We start from the raw sequence: 18518 nt of genomic DNA on the forward strand, positions 1-18518 counted from the left end.
TGGCTCAGGTGGTTAAGACACTGAACTGCGGGCTGTGGAAGGTTGGTAGTTCAGCAGTTCGAGACCCGAGTTGGCGCATGAGGGAGTGAGCTCCCGTCGCTAGTTCCAGCTCCTGCCAACCTAGCAGTTCGAAAGCAAGAAATTGCAAGTAGATAAATAGGTACCACTTCAGTGGGAAGGTAACAGCATTCCGTGCGCCTTGGTGTTTAGTTATGCCGACCACATGACCACGGAAACGTCTTCGGACAGCGCTGGCTCTTTGGCTTTGAAACGGAGATGAGCACCACAACCCTAGAGTCAGATTCGACTGGCTTTTGAGCAAGGGAACCTTTACCTTGTTTCTTTTACGTTTTTTAGAACTCATGACTTCCTTTACTGAAACCTGACTATGGTTTAATAAACTATCCTTGAGATGAAATAGCAAACCTTTTAAAATGTTTAAAGCTCTTTATTAAACTTCTCCTGTCTAGATTCTTTTGGAACAAGCCTGATTTCCTTTATGAAAATACAGGAGCTCCCTCCTGAAAATCGAAAAACTACAGGACAATCTAAAGAGAAATTTGTCTAAAAGCACTAGCCTTCACTGAAGTTCAGAGCGCCGCACACTGCTTTTTAAAAAGTTAATCTAGGCTATTATACCACTGTTTTGAAGACACATACAATCTTGCCTCTTTTAATATCCTCCTAGCATTGGCCTAGTTAGGGAGGAACTAAAACCTTATGCTGAAATTCAATTAAAAGTGTTTAAAAGTTAAACAATTCCTAAAACAGACCCTTATTACTAAAAGCCTATTTAGCAGCACCTAAGTAATGGAGTCTAGCTTAGCCAGACTTGCTGTTATGCTCTTTGCCCATGCACAAAAGAAAATCAAAAAAGAACAAACTTCTCTGATTGGCTAAAGAGCAGTGTTCCCCCTAACCTGAAATCATATTTGCCAAATTGCCACTGCTTCTTTCTTCCTGCATCCTGTTCCCTCAGAAATGGGTGGGGAAAGCAAGATAGTTAACTTAGTTGGACTTCATATTTGAAGCCAACAGCTTTGCAAGTTGCAAACCTGCAATGCAATGCCATTTGCAAAAACATTGCAATGATTGGCTCTAACACACTATTACCCCTAAGGTGCTTTTGTCATTGGGCTGCAGAGATGCCTCTTCCCCCTGTTGCCCTGGAAACCAGAGCAAAAGGTGAGAAAGAGCCCTAGAGGAGAAAACTCAAAGTTAACTTTGTAGCCCTTTAAACCTCTCCACCAGCAGCTATTCGGTATAGCTGAATATACCAAAAAAAGCTGAAAAAAATTGGGCTTTATTCGGGATCAGTTATATCGGTAGCTTTTTCAGATTCTCTGATCTGTATTTGGCTTAAAAATATCCGAAAAATACAGGCAAGGTATTTTTGGGGTATTTTTTCAGCTTAGATACAGCTAAATATACACCCCTAGTACTAATGTTCCTGCCTCAGTAGCTGTGCACAGGGGCTCGCATATGTCAAGGGCCTCTTCTCTAAGTATGAGCCAGTGTGGTAACTCTGCTCAGCACTTGTTGATTGTCTCCCCGCCCCTGCCAAGGGTGCATTTTGTTGCAGCCTGTTAATGTGCTTACCCCAGCACTTTGAAATTGCCTTCTGGAGAAACTCTGGAGGGTTTCTGCCCCGATGCCATCTTCTTAGGGGCGCACAACTGCAGTTTTTATGAAGGCTGTTGTGAAGGACCCCTTGACACTGGAGATGCTTTACACATCTATTTGTCATATGGATTTCTTGAGCAGTGGTCTGTTCAATAAACATTAACATTTGTAGTTTTTGCTGGCTGTTTATTTGTTTTAATGGTTATTAATTATTTGAATATTTTAGGTTTTTGTTACCTGCCTTGGGTCCCAGTTGCCTGGGAGAAAGGCAAGCACATAAATATTTTAAACGCAAACACAAATTAATAGAATTTCAGCTAAAAGCTTGATAGAATTGTGCACACTGAAGCAACACACAGGTAAAAATATACAATTGAATGGAGAGAGTTGGAAATATGATGCAAGAAGCCACAACTGGTATGTTATATTTGATGGTCCAAAATAACACATTGGGGAAGTAGCTGTAGATCAGTTGCTGAAATTGGAATCATTGTAATTGAATTTTATGCTGTTGTTTTGTTATTGAGCTATTTATTTGCCCCTTTTTAGCAAGAAAGGTCTGTGCACATGAGCAGATTTGTCTCTGTGTGTTTGTGTCTTGCTGATATGCATCCTCATCCCCAAGTCCTGTTGAACTGATTGGAAACAATCTTTTGGTGGAAATGTGGATGTGGATGCACATCTGAAAATTCCAAGAGTAATTGTAACTATAGTAGCTTATATGATTACCACTAGATTGGGGCCATTGCTGCATATTATTAGATGAGAAATGAAATCCAGGATTACTGGAATTTATAGTAGAATGTGAGATATTGCAAACATAATAAAATGAACAGATGACTTACTGGAACATGAAAAGAAGCATGTAAATATTTATTGGCAAATAATTTTTCTTTGTTTAGTTTTGGAATGAAGCACTTAATGGTATTGTAGACTTGCACACATTATCTGTATATATTTTTTCTGATTACTATTCCTTTTTTTTAATTGTCTAAACTTTATCCAGGCCATATTTTGAACTAAATAATAGATTTGAAGTATTGGACTCTGATCCTAAGCAAGCTCTTTGTACACTCTGTGTAATGATGCAGAACTGGTCAAGTAGGTTAGAAACTGATTGTCAATAGCCTTGTCCACAGAGGACAGGGTTTGTAGGATGAGACACATTAATTCTAATTCTTTCTACTAGTTTCCACAGTATTCCAGAATGAAGATGACCCTCAGCAGTGACCTCTTTACACATAAAGTATAGTATGGTTGCACACACTCATGTTAAACTCTGGGAAACATGACCACGTGTGTCACTTTAGTCTGATGTACATAAAACTGACTGTTCGCATTGATGCACAGTACTACTACCGTTTAAAGACAGCTGAGAAAGTGCCCCTTAAAGACCAGAGAGGAAGAGTTACCTACTTGTTTGTGTATGTAGTGTGAATGAAAAATAAGTTGCCCTCGTCATTGCGTTATATGTATTTGGGAGTATGCACAGGGTTGTCCTAATCGCCTGTAAAGAATGTAACATCTTTAGAAGGCAGTTCCTGAAACAAGTCCCATTAGGCACAACGAGAAAAGAGCGGTGGATCCAGGGCTGTCAGCAGCAGATTCTCCAGACCCCGTTCCACCTTATTAAGAAATTCCAGCCCACGTCCTACCGCTGCCCGGCTGCCTGTATTGCTCTTGTGCGGTACAATCTATCTTGTTGCCCTGCGCTGTTCCGGGCCCTGGTTGTGGTTGGTGGGTGCGGAATAATTCCACCGGCGTGCTGCGCGTCTATTGGCCGAGTCAGCTGCCCGTCTAGCGGACGTGAGGGCTGCGTGACTGTGGGTTGTACAGCGCGCTCGGCTGCTGTGTCTGTCGGTGTCTGGGGCCGGGCCGGCGGGCGGGGTGGGGAGGTGGGGGCGCGCGCGCGCGCGCGGAGGGGCTGAGGGCCGTCGGTCCCGTGCGCTGTCTCGCCCAAGATGGCGGCGGGGACGGCAGCGGCGGCCGTGGCCCGGCTAGAGGGCCGTGAGTTCGAATACCTCATGAAGAAGCGCTCGGTGACCATCGGCCGCAACTCCTCCCAGGGCTCGGTGGATGTGAGCATGGGTCACTCCAGCTTCATTTCCCGCCGGCACCTGGAGATTTTCACTGCCCCGCCCTCCCAGGCGCCGGCCGCCGCCGCTGCCGCCTCCAACAACAGTGCCGACTCCGCCTCAGCCACCACCGGCGACGGGACCGGGGCCCAGTCCCAGCTTGACGTCGCCGCTGCTGCTACTTCTTCATTTAGCGGCGGCGGCGACTTTTATTTACGCTGCCTCGGGAAGAACGGCGTCTTCGTGGACGGGGTGTTCCAGCGACGGGGGGCGCCACCGCTGCAGCTGCCCCGAGTGTGAGTGTAGAGCGGAGGGAGGGACTGTCGGGTTGAGGGAGAAGACACGCGCCTCGAAGCCGGCTTCCTGCTTCCCCTCCTTTCTCCACTCGAGGGGGGGGGAGGCGTGAGGAGGCCGCAGGCTTTTCAGGGGCTCCCTGAGGCGGAGGACGTCACGTCTTGGGGTTCTTTCTAGACACAACATCGGGCAAGGAGGCTTGAAGGGTGTCATTCTGCAGCTGCAACACCCAGGCCGGCTTAATCTGACCCAAGCATTCCCCCCCTCCCCTTTTCCAGCCCTGGGGCTAAAGTGATCTGAGTCCCGATCCTCAGTACTTACCGTGGAAGTGACTCCTGATGGCTCCCCGAAGTCTTAAGAGCCTTTAAAGGCCACAGTCCCCGCTACCGCTATCAGTCAGTGGGCTCGGGCAAGAGCCGCCTCAGGTTATGCATGACGCACATATGTTATCTGCCGATTTATATTTCTCTGGTGGGTGCAGGAGGCCGGGTGTCTTCAAGGGAACATGAGACGGTACAGAGTTTTGTCCAGAGTGTTGAACGGAGCGTCTCGTGGCGTAATAAGGAGTGTCTCATGGCTAAAATGTTGTTGTGTGTTTAATTTTAAGAAGTGCAGGATGGTTGAAAAATGTACCATTGTGCAGGTGTGCTGTTCATGTGGAAATTCTGGTGTACTATCCTTCTAATAACCCAGCACGTTTTCAAAGACCTGTTTCTTTAATTACACTCCTCTCTTAGTGACGTTTAATTTAAAGTTCCGTATTAAGTCAGTACACCACTTTAATGCATTGTAGGATGGCTTCATAGTATCTTTCAGAGCTCTCTGAGCCCCTAAATACAAGCCTAGCTTGCCACTAGCACAATGCTAAGATCTTAAACTTTCGGCTGCCAGACAGTCCTAGGATTCTTGGCTATTCTACACACAATGCCATATGATAATTAATAGCACAATATTGTCAGTATAGATGAATTACTTGTTTGACCTCTAACAACTTTAACGTCCATTTATACTGTTGTCACTGACAGGTTTTACAAAAGAAGGGAAACTAAACTTTTAACCTTGTTTTATTTATTTGTTAGAAATCGAAAGTCATTTCATGGCAGTAAACATTTTCTAACAATGTGCTTTATCTCATATTTTATGTATTCTAATATAAAAGAAGATGAAAATAATCATATAGTAGGATGACATTTTTATTTTAAAATTTGAATTGATATCCACTTTGCATTTCTGTTGATTTGTGACAGTGAATGTGAATTGTAGTTGTGAGGGAAACTCATAAGCTTTATTTTGATACTCTTCCAAGGAGGAATCCATAGAGATAATTTAGAGGAAAACTTCATTTAATTTTGCCAGTATGTGGCAAAATTTGTAAATGTTTTGTGTAAACATAACTAGTCTTTTGGAATACAGGGGAAGCCTGCTAACGTTTGGGAAAGTACATTACACTATGATTACCACATTGTTGTTGTTTATACAGTGCCACCAATGTACATAATTCTTTACCTGCATGTGTATGCATAGCAGTTCCTTGTTCCAAGGAATGTATTGTCTAACTTATTTACAGTTATTTAAATACTTACCTTATAGGAAAAATAAGTCAGGCTACCACATTAAAAGTAAAACCTTTTGGCTTATAAGGCCCTATACATCACACTTGTGGTAGTGTGGTCTGGTTGGAAACAAGTGATGTACATTGTCTACATTGAGATTCATTTGGCAAGAAAGCTGTTGGTGTAACTTATAATTGGAAGTCTGATCGCATTGTCAGTGTACTACTGTAATAGGTATCCTCGTGGGAAAGAGGTAATGATTGACTTGTAATTCTTTTGAAATTAAAACTGACTTGTTGGAATGTTTACTACTCAATAGTTCCAAAACACATTTACTTGGAAGCAAGCATTACTGATTTTAATAGATGTTTCAGGTAAGTAGTTTTAGAATTCTAGCCTGAATCTTCCACTTTTAAATCGGTATGTACTTAATTAAAATTAATTCATAAGGTCTACACTTGTATGGAATTTACTGCAGTGCTGTTGAGCCTTATTGCTTTGTTAAGCCTCATTCTCCAGTCTCTTTCTACTAGTACTGAGCTGAAGATAGCCAGCAAAACAGTAACAAAAATGCAGAAAATGTTATATGGGATTCTGGCTAGCCTCCTAGAATGTTGTAAATAATGAGTGATCATAATCTTCTTTGTATAATTCCAGAATGAGTGCTTAGGTAAGCTTGAGATCTGCTTACCTAGGGACCTGGTGTGAAATTCCACCCTACTGAAGTCAGTCAGGATCTTTGCCAGGGTTTCATCAGTAGTGTTTACTTAGACTTGTAAAAAGTCCTATTTAAATGTGAGTTGTTTGCCCAGGTTTCATTTGGACTCAACAACTTTTAATGGCCTTAATACCTTGCAGAAGATTGTATATATAACCTTATTATTATTGGCTTTTATATCAAAATCAGTTTTCATTTTCAATTTGTAAGTGTAATTCACACTTCAGATTGTAGAATCAAATCCTTATTCTAGTGGGAGGTAACATGAAGAAGAGAGGCATAGTTGTCTAAAGAAGATTTAATTTTAAAAAATCAAATGTAAATGTATAGATATGTACATAGATCCTTTGTAGTGTAACATAAATACTACAGCTTTTAAACTGTGAAAATGAAGCTTAATAGCTTGGTGTTTTGAGAGTTTCCAGAAGACACTTGTAGTTCTAGTCTCATCATACTAAGAAGCAACTCCTTTTTATGCAGTTTTTTATTTCCTATCCTACAGACTGTTTTAAAATAGTATAAAATTAATTTTTTGTAGCAGTATAGTATGCACTTGGAAAGAAATCTGTAATTAGCATGTATTTTATTTACATAAATTATATAAAATTTGCACTGACATTCTGGGTTACAGTTCAGTGTTGCAGCTTATCTCATTATGTTATAGTTTTAGTTGTGTAGTCTGATGACTGAAGTAAATAGTCTTAAACTGGTCTAGTGATTCATTCAGTCACTAAAGAACCACATTAAAACTGTTTCCTTTCAGTTCTTTGTGCTGTCCAAGAGCATTTTAAAATTGTGAGTTGTGCTGCCTGTTAAAATACTAATAGAGTTATTGTACCCCTGGTTATGAGCAATTGAGTAGTTATCTTCAGTCTCTCTGAGTAGTGTAGAAAACATAGTTAAATAGCCTCTTACATTCATTTTAAAATGACTAGATGCCCACCCACCCCCTCTCTGCCACTGTAAGAAGCTTGGTGGAACAAGGTTTGCATTCCCACAAGAGTGAGTGGAGCAGTCTTGCTCAATTCTTCCTCCTGATTGTAGCTCCCCTGCTGTATGATATTATGCCCACAAGGTTCACCTGATCCCCAGCATCAACTTTTGTGGTGGTGGTGTTAGAAGAAAGGGAAAGTGGGGAAGATCTGCTTATAAGCATATTGCAATCATAGTTTACAGTAGCCAACTAAATACACCTGGAATGTTTTTCTTATGGATTTTCAGACTATAGTATAATAATTATTTCTTTCATTATATAGAAATGAATGGGGTACTGTTAGATGTGCAAGTGTTGAGAAATTCAGAAGTATGCATTGGCTGCATTGTAATGGTTGGGTTGATGGGCTTGCAGTTTATGGTGTTACACTTTACAAGGTTGTTCTGTATAATTTTGGTTTAATTTGAAGGCTTGCTTTAATTTGTATCTTTTGTGGCACACTTGGACAGGAGCAGGAAGCCTGCAAGTCTGGCTATGGCATAGAATCAGAGCTACTTCATTTTTCTTCTGTACAGTAGTTGCTCAGAATTCTGAAGGCAAAACAATATTAATGCACAACAGATTTAAGAAACACAGTTTTCTCTGTTGTAGCACCTCATCTTTGGAACAGCCTTCCTGCAAGTTGGGTGCTTTTTGCCATTTCTGAACTTTAAGCAGTAGGTGAAAGCAGTTATATTTTTCCAGCTGTTTGTAGACGGTTGAGGAGTGGCTTTATTTATTTATTGCTTTGTGGCTGTACTGCGACTTTTATGCTAGTTTTTGGAAACTAGGTTTTTATATTGAGTGTTAGTGGTTAATTTTATATTGCTGCCTTTATCCTTGCATTGGTTTATTGTTATAAGTTGCCTGATGAGGTCTCAATTGAGAATGTTGGATATAAATATTTTAAAAATATGTTTATATATAGTGGGATGGACAGGTAGGGAAGGGTCCCGACCTGTGAAGGTGTAAAGTTGAGAGTGTTTGGCAGTTAATAAATGCCGAGACTGATGCCACGTCTTCAAGGTATGTGAAAGATAAGGGTTGGACAAGGTTTTGACTGATCTAGCCTTATGAGGTAACCATAAAAGTTCTTGAAACGTCCTACCCGGGTGTTCTTGTATGCCCTCCTCTTTCCATTCTTGGAGACAGGCAAACATCACTCGAATTGTAGATGTGGTAACAAAGAACACATTGATGACAAAAGCGGAAATTGAGAAAAAACATAAGGTCAATGGTTTGAATACCTGCAATTGCGTCACCTAATTGAAAATACAGAGCTTATTTAAGCAGTAAAATCCCCAATAACAGCTTTTGAAACATTGATGTGCGCTCCATCTAAAAAACGAGGTCTGATCTCGAAAATCTACCAGATCTTATTAGGTAAGCTTTCTAGTAAGCCAATGAAATATCAAGAGGCATGGCATTCAGATCTTAATACCTCACTTTCGGACGATCAATGGTCTCTGATTTGGAGAGCACAACACAGTATGTCAAAATCCTCTGAAATTTTGGAGACTACCTATAAAGTACTCTCGCGCTGGTACTTAACGCCGGTCAGACTCTCCCATATATCAAGCACTATTTCACCAGCGTGTTGGAAACTTTGTAGTGAGAGAGCTACATTTTATCACACATGGTGGTCATGCAGGCACATTCTTAAATTTTGGATGGACGTGAAATCTAAAATACTTACTCTCACAGGTTGCGACATTCCTCTGGACCCGAAGCTTATGTTGCTACACCTATGGCCGGAAGGTAGTTTTTCAGATGATAAAAAACAATTAATAAATATCTTGTTAGCAGCTGTGAAGAACACTATAGTGATTAAATGGAAGGATAAAGATCCTCCATCTGTAAATGTGTGGCTTTATAAAGTTTGGAGATGTTTTTTGTATGATACCATTTCTATTTATAACACCACGGACCAAAATGAATGTGAAATACTTAGTCCTGTTGGGAAATGGTATCCCATTATTGAAAAACTCACTTTTGACTATTTTGATTGGAAAACTATTTATAACGCAAAGTATAAATTGTTATTATTGGGTTAAGGTAACTACGACCTTTATGGCCTTGTTCTGTGAAACCTTTATTTACAGGTATATTTGAAAGTTTAGGTAGGATATGTGGATTACTGTAACTGTCACTGTTTGTTGTTACTCTTTGTGATTGAAAACAAATAAATAGTTCTGGTTAAAAAAAATATATATAGTGGGATGGAAATAATTTAAATACTTATTTACAGTGGTGTACACTAGATTGCAGTGTTATATGGAATGGGCTTGTGATGTGCTTGCCAAGAAGGATGGCCATTGTATGCTTAATAAATGATATTAAAAGTATTAAAGGGCTATGGCTGTTGTAAAGTTAGTATTTAGATGGAATACATTTTCTGTTGCAAGATAGATTTTAGTAGAACCAGGGAAATGAAGTTGAATGTTGATGTCTCCAAAATCTTGTGCACTTTTAAGTAAGCATTAAAAATGATCTTGCATTTCTGGAATAATAATTATAAGTAGGATAAATTCCTCAGTCATTGCCTCCTACCTTTGATGCCTTTTCTCTGAAAGTTTCTGTTTGTTGCCTTATCTTTGTGTTTTCTTTTTAAATGTTCCCAAATGTGAACAGCTATCTCTCTCTTTCAACTAGTTTTTTCCTTGCATTTGGTAGAATGGAATATTTAGAAATGTTAGTTAGCTATAAATTTAGAAATTGTTTGTAAATAATTTGTGTCAGAACTGTTCGGGGGGGGGGAAATAAGTCGATACACATGCCAATAAAACCAATGAGTTAATATGAAATCTTGGTACTAGACTACAAGAGTTTTTTAAAAAGTTGTTTGAATTTAAGATTTGAATTTAGCATATCAATAGTATGAAATACATGCCATTTGATGAAAAATAGACCATCTAGGAGGAGTCTGATACTGACTTCATTTTAAATGTTCTTGAAGGGGGTATTTTAGGCTTGCAGTACTATGGGGAAATGAGAAAGTGAAGCTCTGCAGTCTGAAGAAACGTTTTGTTGATCCAGCCCATCATGTGGAAGTGCTGTGAGCTCCCGACTACCTTGTACAACATGAGGAGCTGCCAGTTTGTTGTCCTGGGGCAAGTGATGGTGGTGGGAGAAGGGGGCAATATTGATTGGGAAAGTGTCACAGAATAAAAAGAAAAACACTTTCCTCACACTTTTGGCTGCAGTTATGTTAAACCTTTGTCAAGCTTAGAAAAGAAACTGCTGGTTGTAGTGCCTTGCTTGTGGACATCGCTCAACTACAGAAGTTAAGATACCTTATATTCTCTGCAGTTCTCAGTTTAAAACACTGTATGCCCATTTAGTGTAACCCAGGACCAGTGTAGAGCCACACTGGTTTTCCTTCACCACTATAAGCAGGATGGAAAAAAATTCTAAGAAGTAGAACAGCACAGGAAATAACTGTTACTATGCACCAGCTAAATAGTAAAAATGAGCCTGCCAGTTTTTGAAATGTGCTTATTTCATGGGAAGTGCTTAGTAGTTTATATCTATTGCATGTAGTTCGCAAGTGCATATTCTTACTGACTGTGACTTTTGTACACTTGCATCTGTGTTCTTCCTGCACAAATTGTAGAGAGACCTGAAAGTGTGCAGGTATGAGTTTATTAGGGACCAACATGTTTTGAATGCCCTAATGAAAAGTATCTGCCCAAATTTAATCCTGTGCACCTTTAATGTCTCATCTTCGTTCTTTATAGTGGTGCCTGCCTTCTCTCCTTTTGAGAGCCAGTTTGGTGTAATGGTTAAGAGTGGCGGACTCTAATCCGGAGAACTGGATTTGATTCCCCACTCCTCCAGATTAAGCCAGCTGGGTGACCTTGGGTCAGTCACATTTCTTTCATAACTCTCTCAGCTCCTAAAAACAAGTCTCGCTCACCACTAGCATAATGCTAAGAGCTAGAACTTGCAGCTGCCAGATAATCTTAGGATCTCCTGTCTATTCTACATACAATCCCATATGATAATTAATTAATCCATTCTCTCCTTTCCCCCCCTCCCATGGCCTGCCTGAAGGATAAATTGTAAAAATCACAATTTTGGCAATGGATAGATATTATTCCTCTCTCTCCCTGACAGGTTTTTGGAAAGTCTCTTCAGTTCTAATGTTTGCTTCTGCTATGTGCTTGGGGGCTGTTGCTGTTGGATTTAGCTGGAGCGTATAGGACTTTCTACTTTTCTTTTTCTTTTTTTGTTTTGTTTTATGCTACCTGAAAATTATTTCCCATGCTTAGTTTTTTACAGTGAGGGGGAAAAGCGGAATAATGTTTTTTAAAATCAAATTCTGAAATATTGATTTCTTACAAAACCAGAAATGAAATTATGCCAATAGTTTTAACACAAAAAATAGTGCCATGACAGTAAGCAGTTTTGTAAACATATGAATAGTTGTGGATTGCCGACTAACGCAAGAAGTTATGCTGGCAGTTGTAGCCCACCTTGGTTTTGCAGAAACCTCCATGCATTTAATTGTATCCTTAGGCAGCTGTAAACAGAATTTGTAGCCAGAATGAATGCATTCTGGTGGTCAGGGGTCATTTTGAGGGGGAACGAGCCAGAACAGTGTTCTGGGAGTAACAAGTATTGGGTTGCCTGAGGAAGGTAAGGGCAGGCAGGCAGACACGCCTCCTTTTCCCCCTGAGCTTCTCCACTATTGTGGAGAAACTCGGGGAAGTGGAGGGGGGATTTAAACCCTAACCTATCTAGGGAAGGGAAAGAAAGGCATTTTAAAGATGCCTGGGTTCCCTGCCCGATCTTCTCCAGGTGCCCTGCAGCTGCACCTCTTTTTCTACGAAATGACCCCTGCTGCTGGTGATGTGCCTTGTCCCTTTTCCATCAGTAAACTTTGCCATATTGTATGATGCTGTTGTGCCACAGCATTCTGAACAGGGGCCTACAACCTTGGCCTTTAGTTTTGGCTTTAGTTCTTGCTAGACTAGACTAGCTTCTCCCCTACAAGTGGTTGGTGCCGTTATGTGGGCCGAGGATGGATCGTCTGACACCTGGTGGGGAAACAGAACTGAGCAGGTCCTGCACACAGGTTTCCATTTTCCTTGGCAACCCCCCCCCCGCTACCTTTTTCCTCCCATGCGAATGGAGGGTTTGTTTTTTTTAAATGGTAGTTTTACTTGAGCTATAGTATTATACTGTATATAATCTATTGTCAGTGCCCCACAGCAATCAGTCTCAACAACGTTCCTTCAGAAATAGCAGGTTTATTGAAGACAGTAAAGGCTGGTCATCTGTGAATACATTCTGTGTTAGAGCTAACCCTTTTGTGTGTTCTATCGGGAGATGGTAGTTTTGTAATTAGATCCAACCTTCTTGAACAAGATTAACGTGCATGTTCCACAGATCTGAGATCTGCCTCCCTACCTTTGTCCTAATCCATCACACTAAAAAGAGTAGGAATGGCTACTCTCTGTATCCGTAGGGCTCTTTGCGTATATATTTTTAGAAGTAAACAGTGGCGTAGGTCTGATTTGCTCTTGTGGCATTGGTCACTCCAATAAGGGTAAGAGGGTAACCAGGGCTATGTTGCGTAGGTGGCTGAAGCTATGCATCCTGTTAACTTACCAGGCAGCCAAGATCCCTACCCTCGAGGATATTTCAGCCCAATCCATTAAGAGGACAGCCACTTCCACAGCCCTGGGGGAGATCTTCCATGGGGGAGATCTGTAAGGCCCAGGTTTATACCGTCTCGCCCTATGAAGTAGTCAAGTGGACATCTTCGGATACAGACTTTGGCCACGGAGTCCTGCAGCAGATAGTGCAAAAGAATTAAGGGTGTTGAGGCCGTTTACCCACCCAGGGGACAGTATGTTTTGTTACATCCCCACTCATCTGAGTCTCCTAGTTCTTCCAAGGGAGAATGACACATTGGTACTTATCACGAAGCTGCATTCTCCTTAGAAGTGACTAGGAGACCCAGGCCCACCCGTGGAAAAAAAAGGTAAATTAAACATAGAGATGCAGAAGGACAGTGATGTTATAGAAAAAAGGGGGAAGTTCCCTGATCGGGTGATCGACCCAGTTGTTAGTCTGCGTTGGATTGTGTTGCTCTGTTTAAGTTTTTCAGATCATGTCATGGGCCAGAGGACCTACGGATGTTTCCAGACTAAAGGGGAGATGGGGAAACTCCTAGTCACTTCCAAGGAGATTGGATCTTCACAGTAAGAACCAATGTTCCGATTTCTGTCGACTAGGGTACCTTGAAATTCACTCAATTTTTGTTTGCATCCTGCTAGAGTATTGGACAAAATAGTGCTTTGTGCTTTTACTGTCCTGTCGTCCTCACTTTAGGAAGGGATTTGTGTGCATGTGCAAAACTTTTCATCTTTGTCATTAGTTCAGACTATTTATTGACTTGTGCAGGGCCCTGAAAAGTATTATTAGGAAGGCACAGAACTATATTTTACAATTGATCAGTATCACAGTATTTGGACAAAGTCAAGATACCTAATTAATATGAAGCAAGTTATTGTTGTTAAAACTCTAACCTTCATAGAGATGGTTTCTGTGTTCATAAAGGTTCTTGGTGCTCAAATACTATATGGACTTTTGCCTTAAGTTCCTGAAGATGATTGCTTTCAAATATTCTAAGTGAAGACGAGATCTAATTTTGTCTCTTAAAAATACATAATGTATTTTACTCTAGCGGACTGCCTTTCACACCACTTCTCCTTTGGAAGCCAAATGAGAAGTAGTCTCAAATAATGGGTTGTCAGCCAGTCTTGATGCATGCACCAGTAAGGTAGCCTTTAATATGTATTTTCTGTGTCTTACTCTGCCATGCTGCCACTGAAAAATGTTTCATTCTGTGTTTGAAAGTTAACTTTGTATTTCTTAAAGACATTTGTTCAGTTTTGCTTGTTAAATGCGTATTGTCAATTTCCTAATATTGGGATAGTTATATATGATCAATAAGTATTTATATGTTTCTTCCTGGTTTGGTAGTAAAATTTGTCAACCTATTCTTTTTCACTTTGCTGATTTCCACACATTCCTGGAGGGAGAAATTGCATGTTCAAAACCTGAAGTCAATTATTGTTACAGCTACCAACCTGAGATGATAAACCTGTGTGAAAGAAAAATTAAGAGAAGCTAACTGGGAAATGAGAGTTGTTACTGGCTGAAGACCTCTTAGTGATGTCAGTAGTATCTTTACACTGAATACCTCCTAACAGATGGTTTTGTTAACACCCTTTGTATTGGATAACTTTGAATTCCTAACTGTGTAGATTAGGTTTGTAACCCTTGTTTTTGTACATATGGTATACTTCATTTTCAGTAGAGTATTACATATTATGACAGTGTTGGATTTTGTACAGATGCCCCTGTATGTACAGAACTAAATAAAACGCATCTCTTGAAATAAATAAAATGGATCTCCACGCTGTGGCCCCTATTTAGCTCTTTAGCCTATAAACCAGTTGGGAGGGAAAGACAGTGGCTGGACCATGCATATCAAACCCTTGTAATCTACTTTCCTTCCAAATCCGGTTGCTGTCTGCAGCAGAAACAATGCAGTATATGAGTATTTGAACTGTTCCAGTTTTTTTAGTGAAACCATTCACGTTTGCTATTCCAGGGGTGTCGAACTCATTTCTTATGAGGGCCAGATCTGACATAAATATCACTTTGTCAGGCTGGACACAGTCAAACCCAATTAGCAAAATTATTTTTTTACTCAAAATACAAGTATGCTTTAAACATAAGAGCATAAGCAGAGCCCTGCAGGATCAGACCAGTGGTCCATTTAGTCTAGAATTCTGTCTCACACAGTGGTCAATCAGTTCCTCTGAGTCTACACATTATTCCAAATGAGGCCACCCCATAGATCTATACAGGGGCATACAATATCAGCTGTTTCATTCTCAGTCCCTTTCCTAATCATCCCTAATTTAAGAGATCTTCTTCGTGGTCTCTGTGCAGTCCCACACATGGGTTGGGTGCCTGCGCACGACCTCGATCGCAGAATGTTCCAGAGCTTGCCTCAGAAGTCTTTTCTGGCAGGCTTTTTTCCCGCCCTGGGGAGGAGACACACTCTGCGCATGCCTGGAGTGGAGGAGAGAGCCGCCTCCCACTCAGTTCTTTTTCGACTGCCCTTGCGTTCACACCTCTCCAGCGATCGCTCTTCCAGTTGCCTCAGCTGAGTTTTTTCCTTCGTTTCCCCCCTTTCTATTTGTCTTTCTTAAAAAAAAAGAGAGAGAGAAAATTATCTTTTCTGTCAACTTTTCCGCCCCGCCCCCCAGGGAAGGTGTTTGTATGGGCCACACACTATTTTTTAAAGGTGTGTCGCCAATGCCCCACAAAACTCCCTTCTAATGACGGTTATGACCTTTATTTAATTTGTTTGGGGGAGCTTCATCGCGTAGATTCCTGCTCCCATTGTGCTAAATTCACTAAACAGGCCTGTTGTAATAGAACAACTCACTTAAGAACTGTACTTTTGGAAGCTGCACTTCGTCTGGCAATGTCCTCAGTGGCCTCACAGTCCTCTTCCGTGCTGCAGAAGTCCTCCTCCCAAGGCGATACTGAGAAATTCTTGAAAAAGCATAAATCTAAGAAACACGTTGATAAAGACTCCTCAGCGCAGAAGTTGAAACCGTCAACATCAGTCGCCGTTCTGAAGCTTGATCCAGTAGTGATTTCGGATTTATCGATGTCGACACCGATAGTTGCCTTGATTCTGACTGCACCTCAAAAATCGAAACCCCATCCTCGGGTTTCGACACTGACCTTGTCATCCCCAGCAGACCAGCTTACACCATCTCAGCATGTAAAGTCACCGATGATGAAGTCCTCTGGCTCTCGTCATGACTCATCCAAAGCTTCTAGATGCCGTTCTGCGTCTTGTGACTCCCACCTGCCTATCCACCCTTTGGATGACAGGGAGCACTTTATGAAAAGTCGATCTCGCTCACCTCAATCACGCTATGATCGCAGGATGTTCGACTACCATAGATCGCCGTCCAGATCGCCATTGGGATCTGATTACAGCTCTTGGTCCCCGGACCTTAGACATCGCAGGTCCTATGATCATCTCTCCTACTCGAGGTCTCCGACACCTTGTCATGACCCCTACAGAGCATCACAGGACGCTGATCTCCGTTCACCCGACTGTGTCTCATAGTAGATGCTTGTTTTCAGATGCCTCAACGCACTCCTTGGTGCTCGATCAACACCCTGATGCATCGACTTCGGCAGGCGCCCCGAAGCGTTCTCCATCAGAACCTTGGTACCGTTCTCCTATTGATGCCAAACCACCTGTAAACACATCTCAGCATATTCGGTTGCCATCTCCGGATTTGGTCTCTGATCGTTATATCTTGGGTGACCTGGACCCTGATGTCATCTTGATTGAGGATGATGGTCCTTGCGCGGGTTCCCTCTCACCTTCCGAGGGTCCAAAGGCTTACTTGGAACTCATAACTAGGATGGCCACTGCCCTTCAAGTACAGGGCACCACAGATACACCGGCAGTTACAGATGTAGTTCACAAGTTAGTTCAGGCTGACTTGCCACCGTCAACGATCTTACCACTACTCCCAGTTCACCTTTCGGCTCTGAAGGAGTCCTGTGAGTCCTCTGAAGGAGTCCAGGTGCTTCTGCTATCAAAGAGATATGATGCCATCTATAAGATCCAGGAGTCCTCAGGGAAGTTTCTTTTTAATCATCCTTCCCCGAACTTGATGATAATTCATTCCTCCTCGGAATTGAAGTAGCCTAGACAATTCATCCCTCCGGACTAGGAGGGTCGTAAAACCGACTCTATAGCTAAGAAGACCTATTCAGTGGCTGCCATGAACATTCAAATCGATACCTATCCTACCTCTTGGCTTATGCCTTCAACTGCTGTTCGCCCAGTCCTTGATGCTGTGTCAGAGGAGTGCAAGACCACACTTCAGTTGCGCTATCCGAGATATGTACTATCTCTAAACAACAGATCAACTCCATTAGACACGCTGTCACTTGTTCCTCCAAGGTTCTAGCCTCGTCTATTGCCCTCCGCCGACATGCATGGCTTAGAAACACATCTCTCCAGCCAGATGTGAAATTTAAGATTTACATTTCGATGGTGAGGGCCTTTTCCATGTCACTACTGATGAAACCTTGAAAGCTGTAGATGATAGTCGGAAGAAAGCTAGGGGTTTCCACCTCGACTCCCCAACATCCTCGATACCGGCAATGGAAGCCTTACTACAATAAACACCAGCCTTCCCCGGCTGTCACTTCCCAATGGTGGCGTAGATCTTACAATTCTCGACAGCTCTCCCAAAAGTCCAAGCATCTAAGAAACCTCAACAGCCAAAGCAGTCGGTTGACCGTTTCCATTGCCTGACACTACCACGTTCTTTCACCCCTCCTGTAAGGCCCTGACTCTTCCCCTTCCTTCCAACTTGGGAAAATATTACCACCGATTCTTGGGTCCTAACCATCGTATGGTTCAGGTATGCCATAGAGTTCATTTCGCCCCCGACCTTCCATCACTTCGTCATCACACCGCTGACTCCATCTCTCTGTCTCGAAGTAGCTACGCTACTTGACAAGGGGGCCATTGAAGTCGTGCTGGAGGCGCAACGAACTCTAGGCTTCTACTCCAAGTACTTCACGATCCCCAAGAGGGATGGGGGTGTCCGGGCTATTATGGACCTTCGAGAGCTCAATCGATTTGTTCACTGCCAAAAATTTCGTATGGTCACTCTCCAATCGATTCTTTCCCTCCTTCCAAAAACAGGGTGGCTAGCATTGATAGACCTTTAAGATGCCTATTTTCATGTTACCATTCAATGTTTTCTCCGTTTTGCCATCGGAGCCACTCATTACCAGTACAAAGTCCTTCCGTTCAGTCTTTGCATGGCTCCTTGTGTTTTCACAAAGCTGATGGCGGTGGTGGCCGTGGAACTCCATCGTCAAGGGACTGTCCTTTATCCTTACATTGATGACTGGCTTCTGGTACCCTCAACAAAATCCCAGCTCGAACAGAATGTCCTCTCTACCCTGACTCTACTGCACGACTTGGGACTTTGTGTGAATTGGGCAAAGTCTGCTCTTCAACCTGTTCAGGTTCTACAATGCCTGGGAGCTCGTCTTGATACCATTTGCGAGATAGCCTTCCTCCTGGAGTCCAGAGCCAGGGACATAATGTCTCTGGTGTCCACCTTCACTCGTCACCCCCAACAGTCTGCTCGATGGATCATGAGACTGCTCAGGCACTTTGCCTTCACAATTTGTGTAGTCCC

At 42.1% G+C, this 18518-nt stretch overlaps 1 protein-coding gene across 1 annotated transcript in view; it reads left to right on the forward strand.

Annotated features, from left to right (window-relative positions):
- The first annotated feature begins 3518 nt into the window (after positions 1–3518).
- Positions 3519–18518, forward strand: part of FOXK2 (forkhead box K2) — a 72428-nt gene continuing 57428 nt past the window's right edge. The window contains exon 1 of the mRNA XM_015424880.1: positions 3519–3994. Within this exon, the coding sequence (XP_015280366.1) occupies positions 3585–3994 (410 nt within the window). The 5' untranslated portion in view covers positions 3519–3584. The remainder of the gene's footprint in view (positions 3995–18518) is intronic.

The sequence above is a fragment of the Gekko japonicus genome, unplaced genomic scaffold, assembly GCF_001447785.1.
Source record: "Gekko japonicus isolate JY-2015 unplaced genomic scaffold, Gekko_japonicus_V1.1 scaffold1387, whole genome shotgun sequence".
In the NCBI taxonomy this organism is placed as follows: Eukaryota; Metazoa; Chordata; class Lepidosauria; order Squamata; family Gekkonidae; genus Gekko; species Gekko japonicus.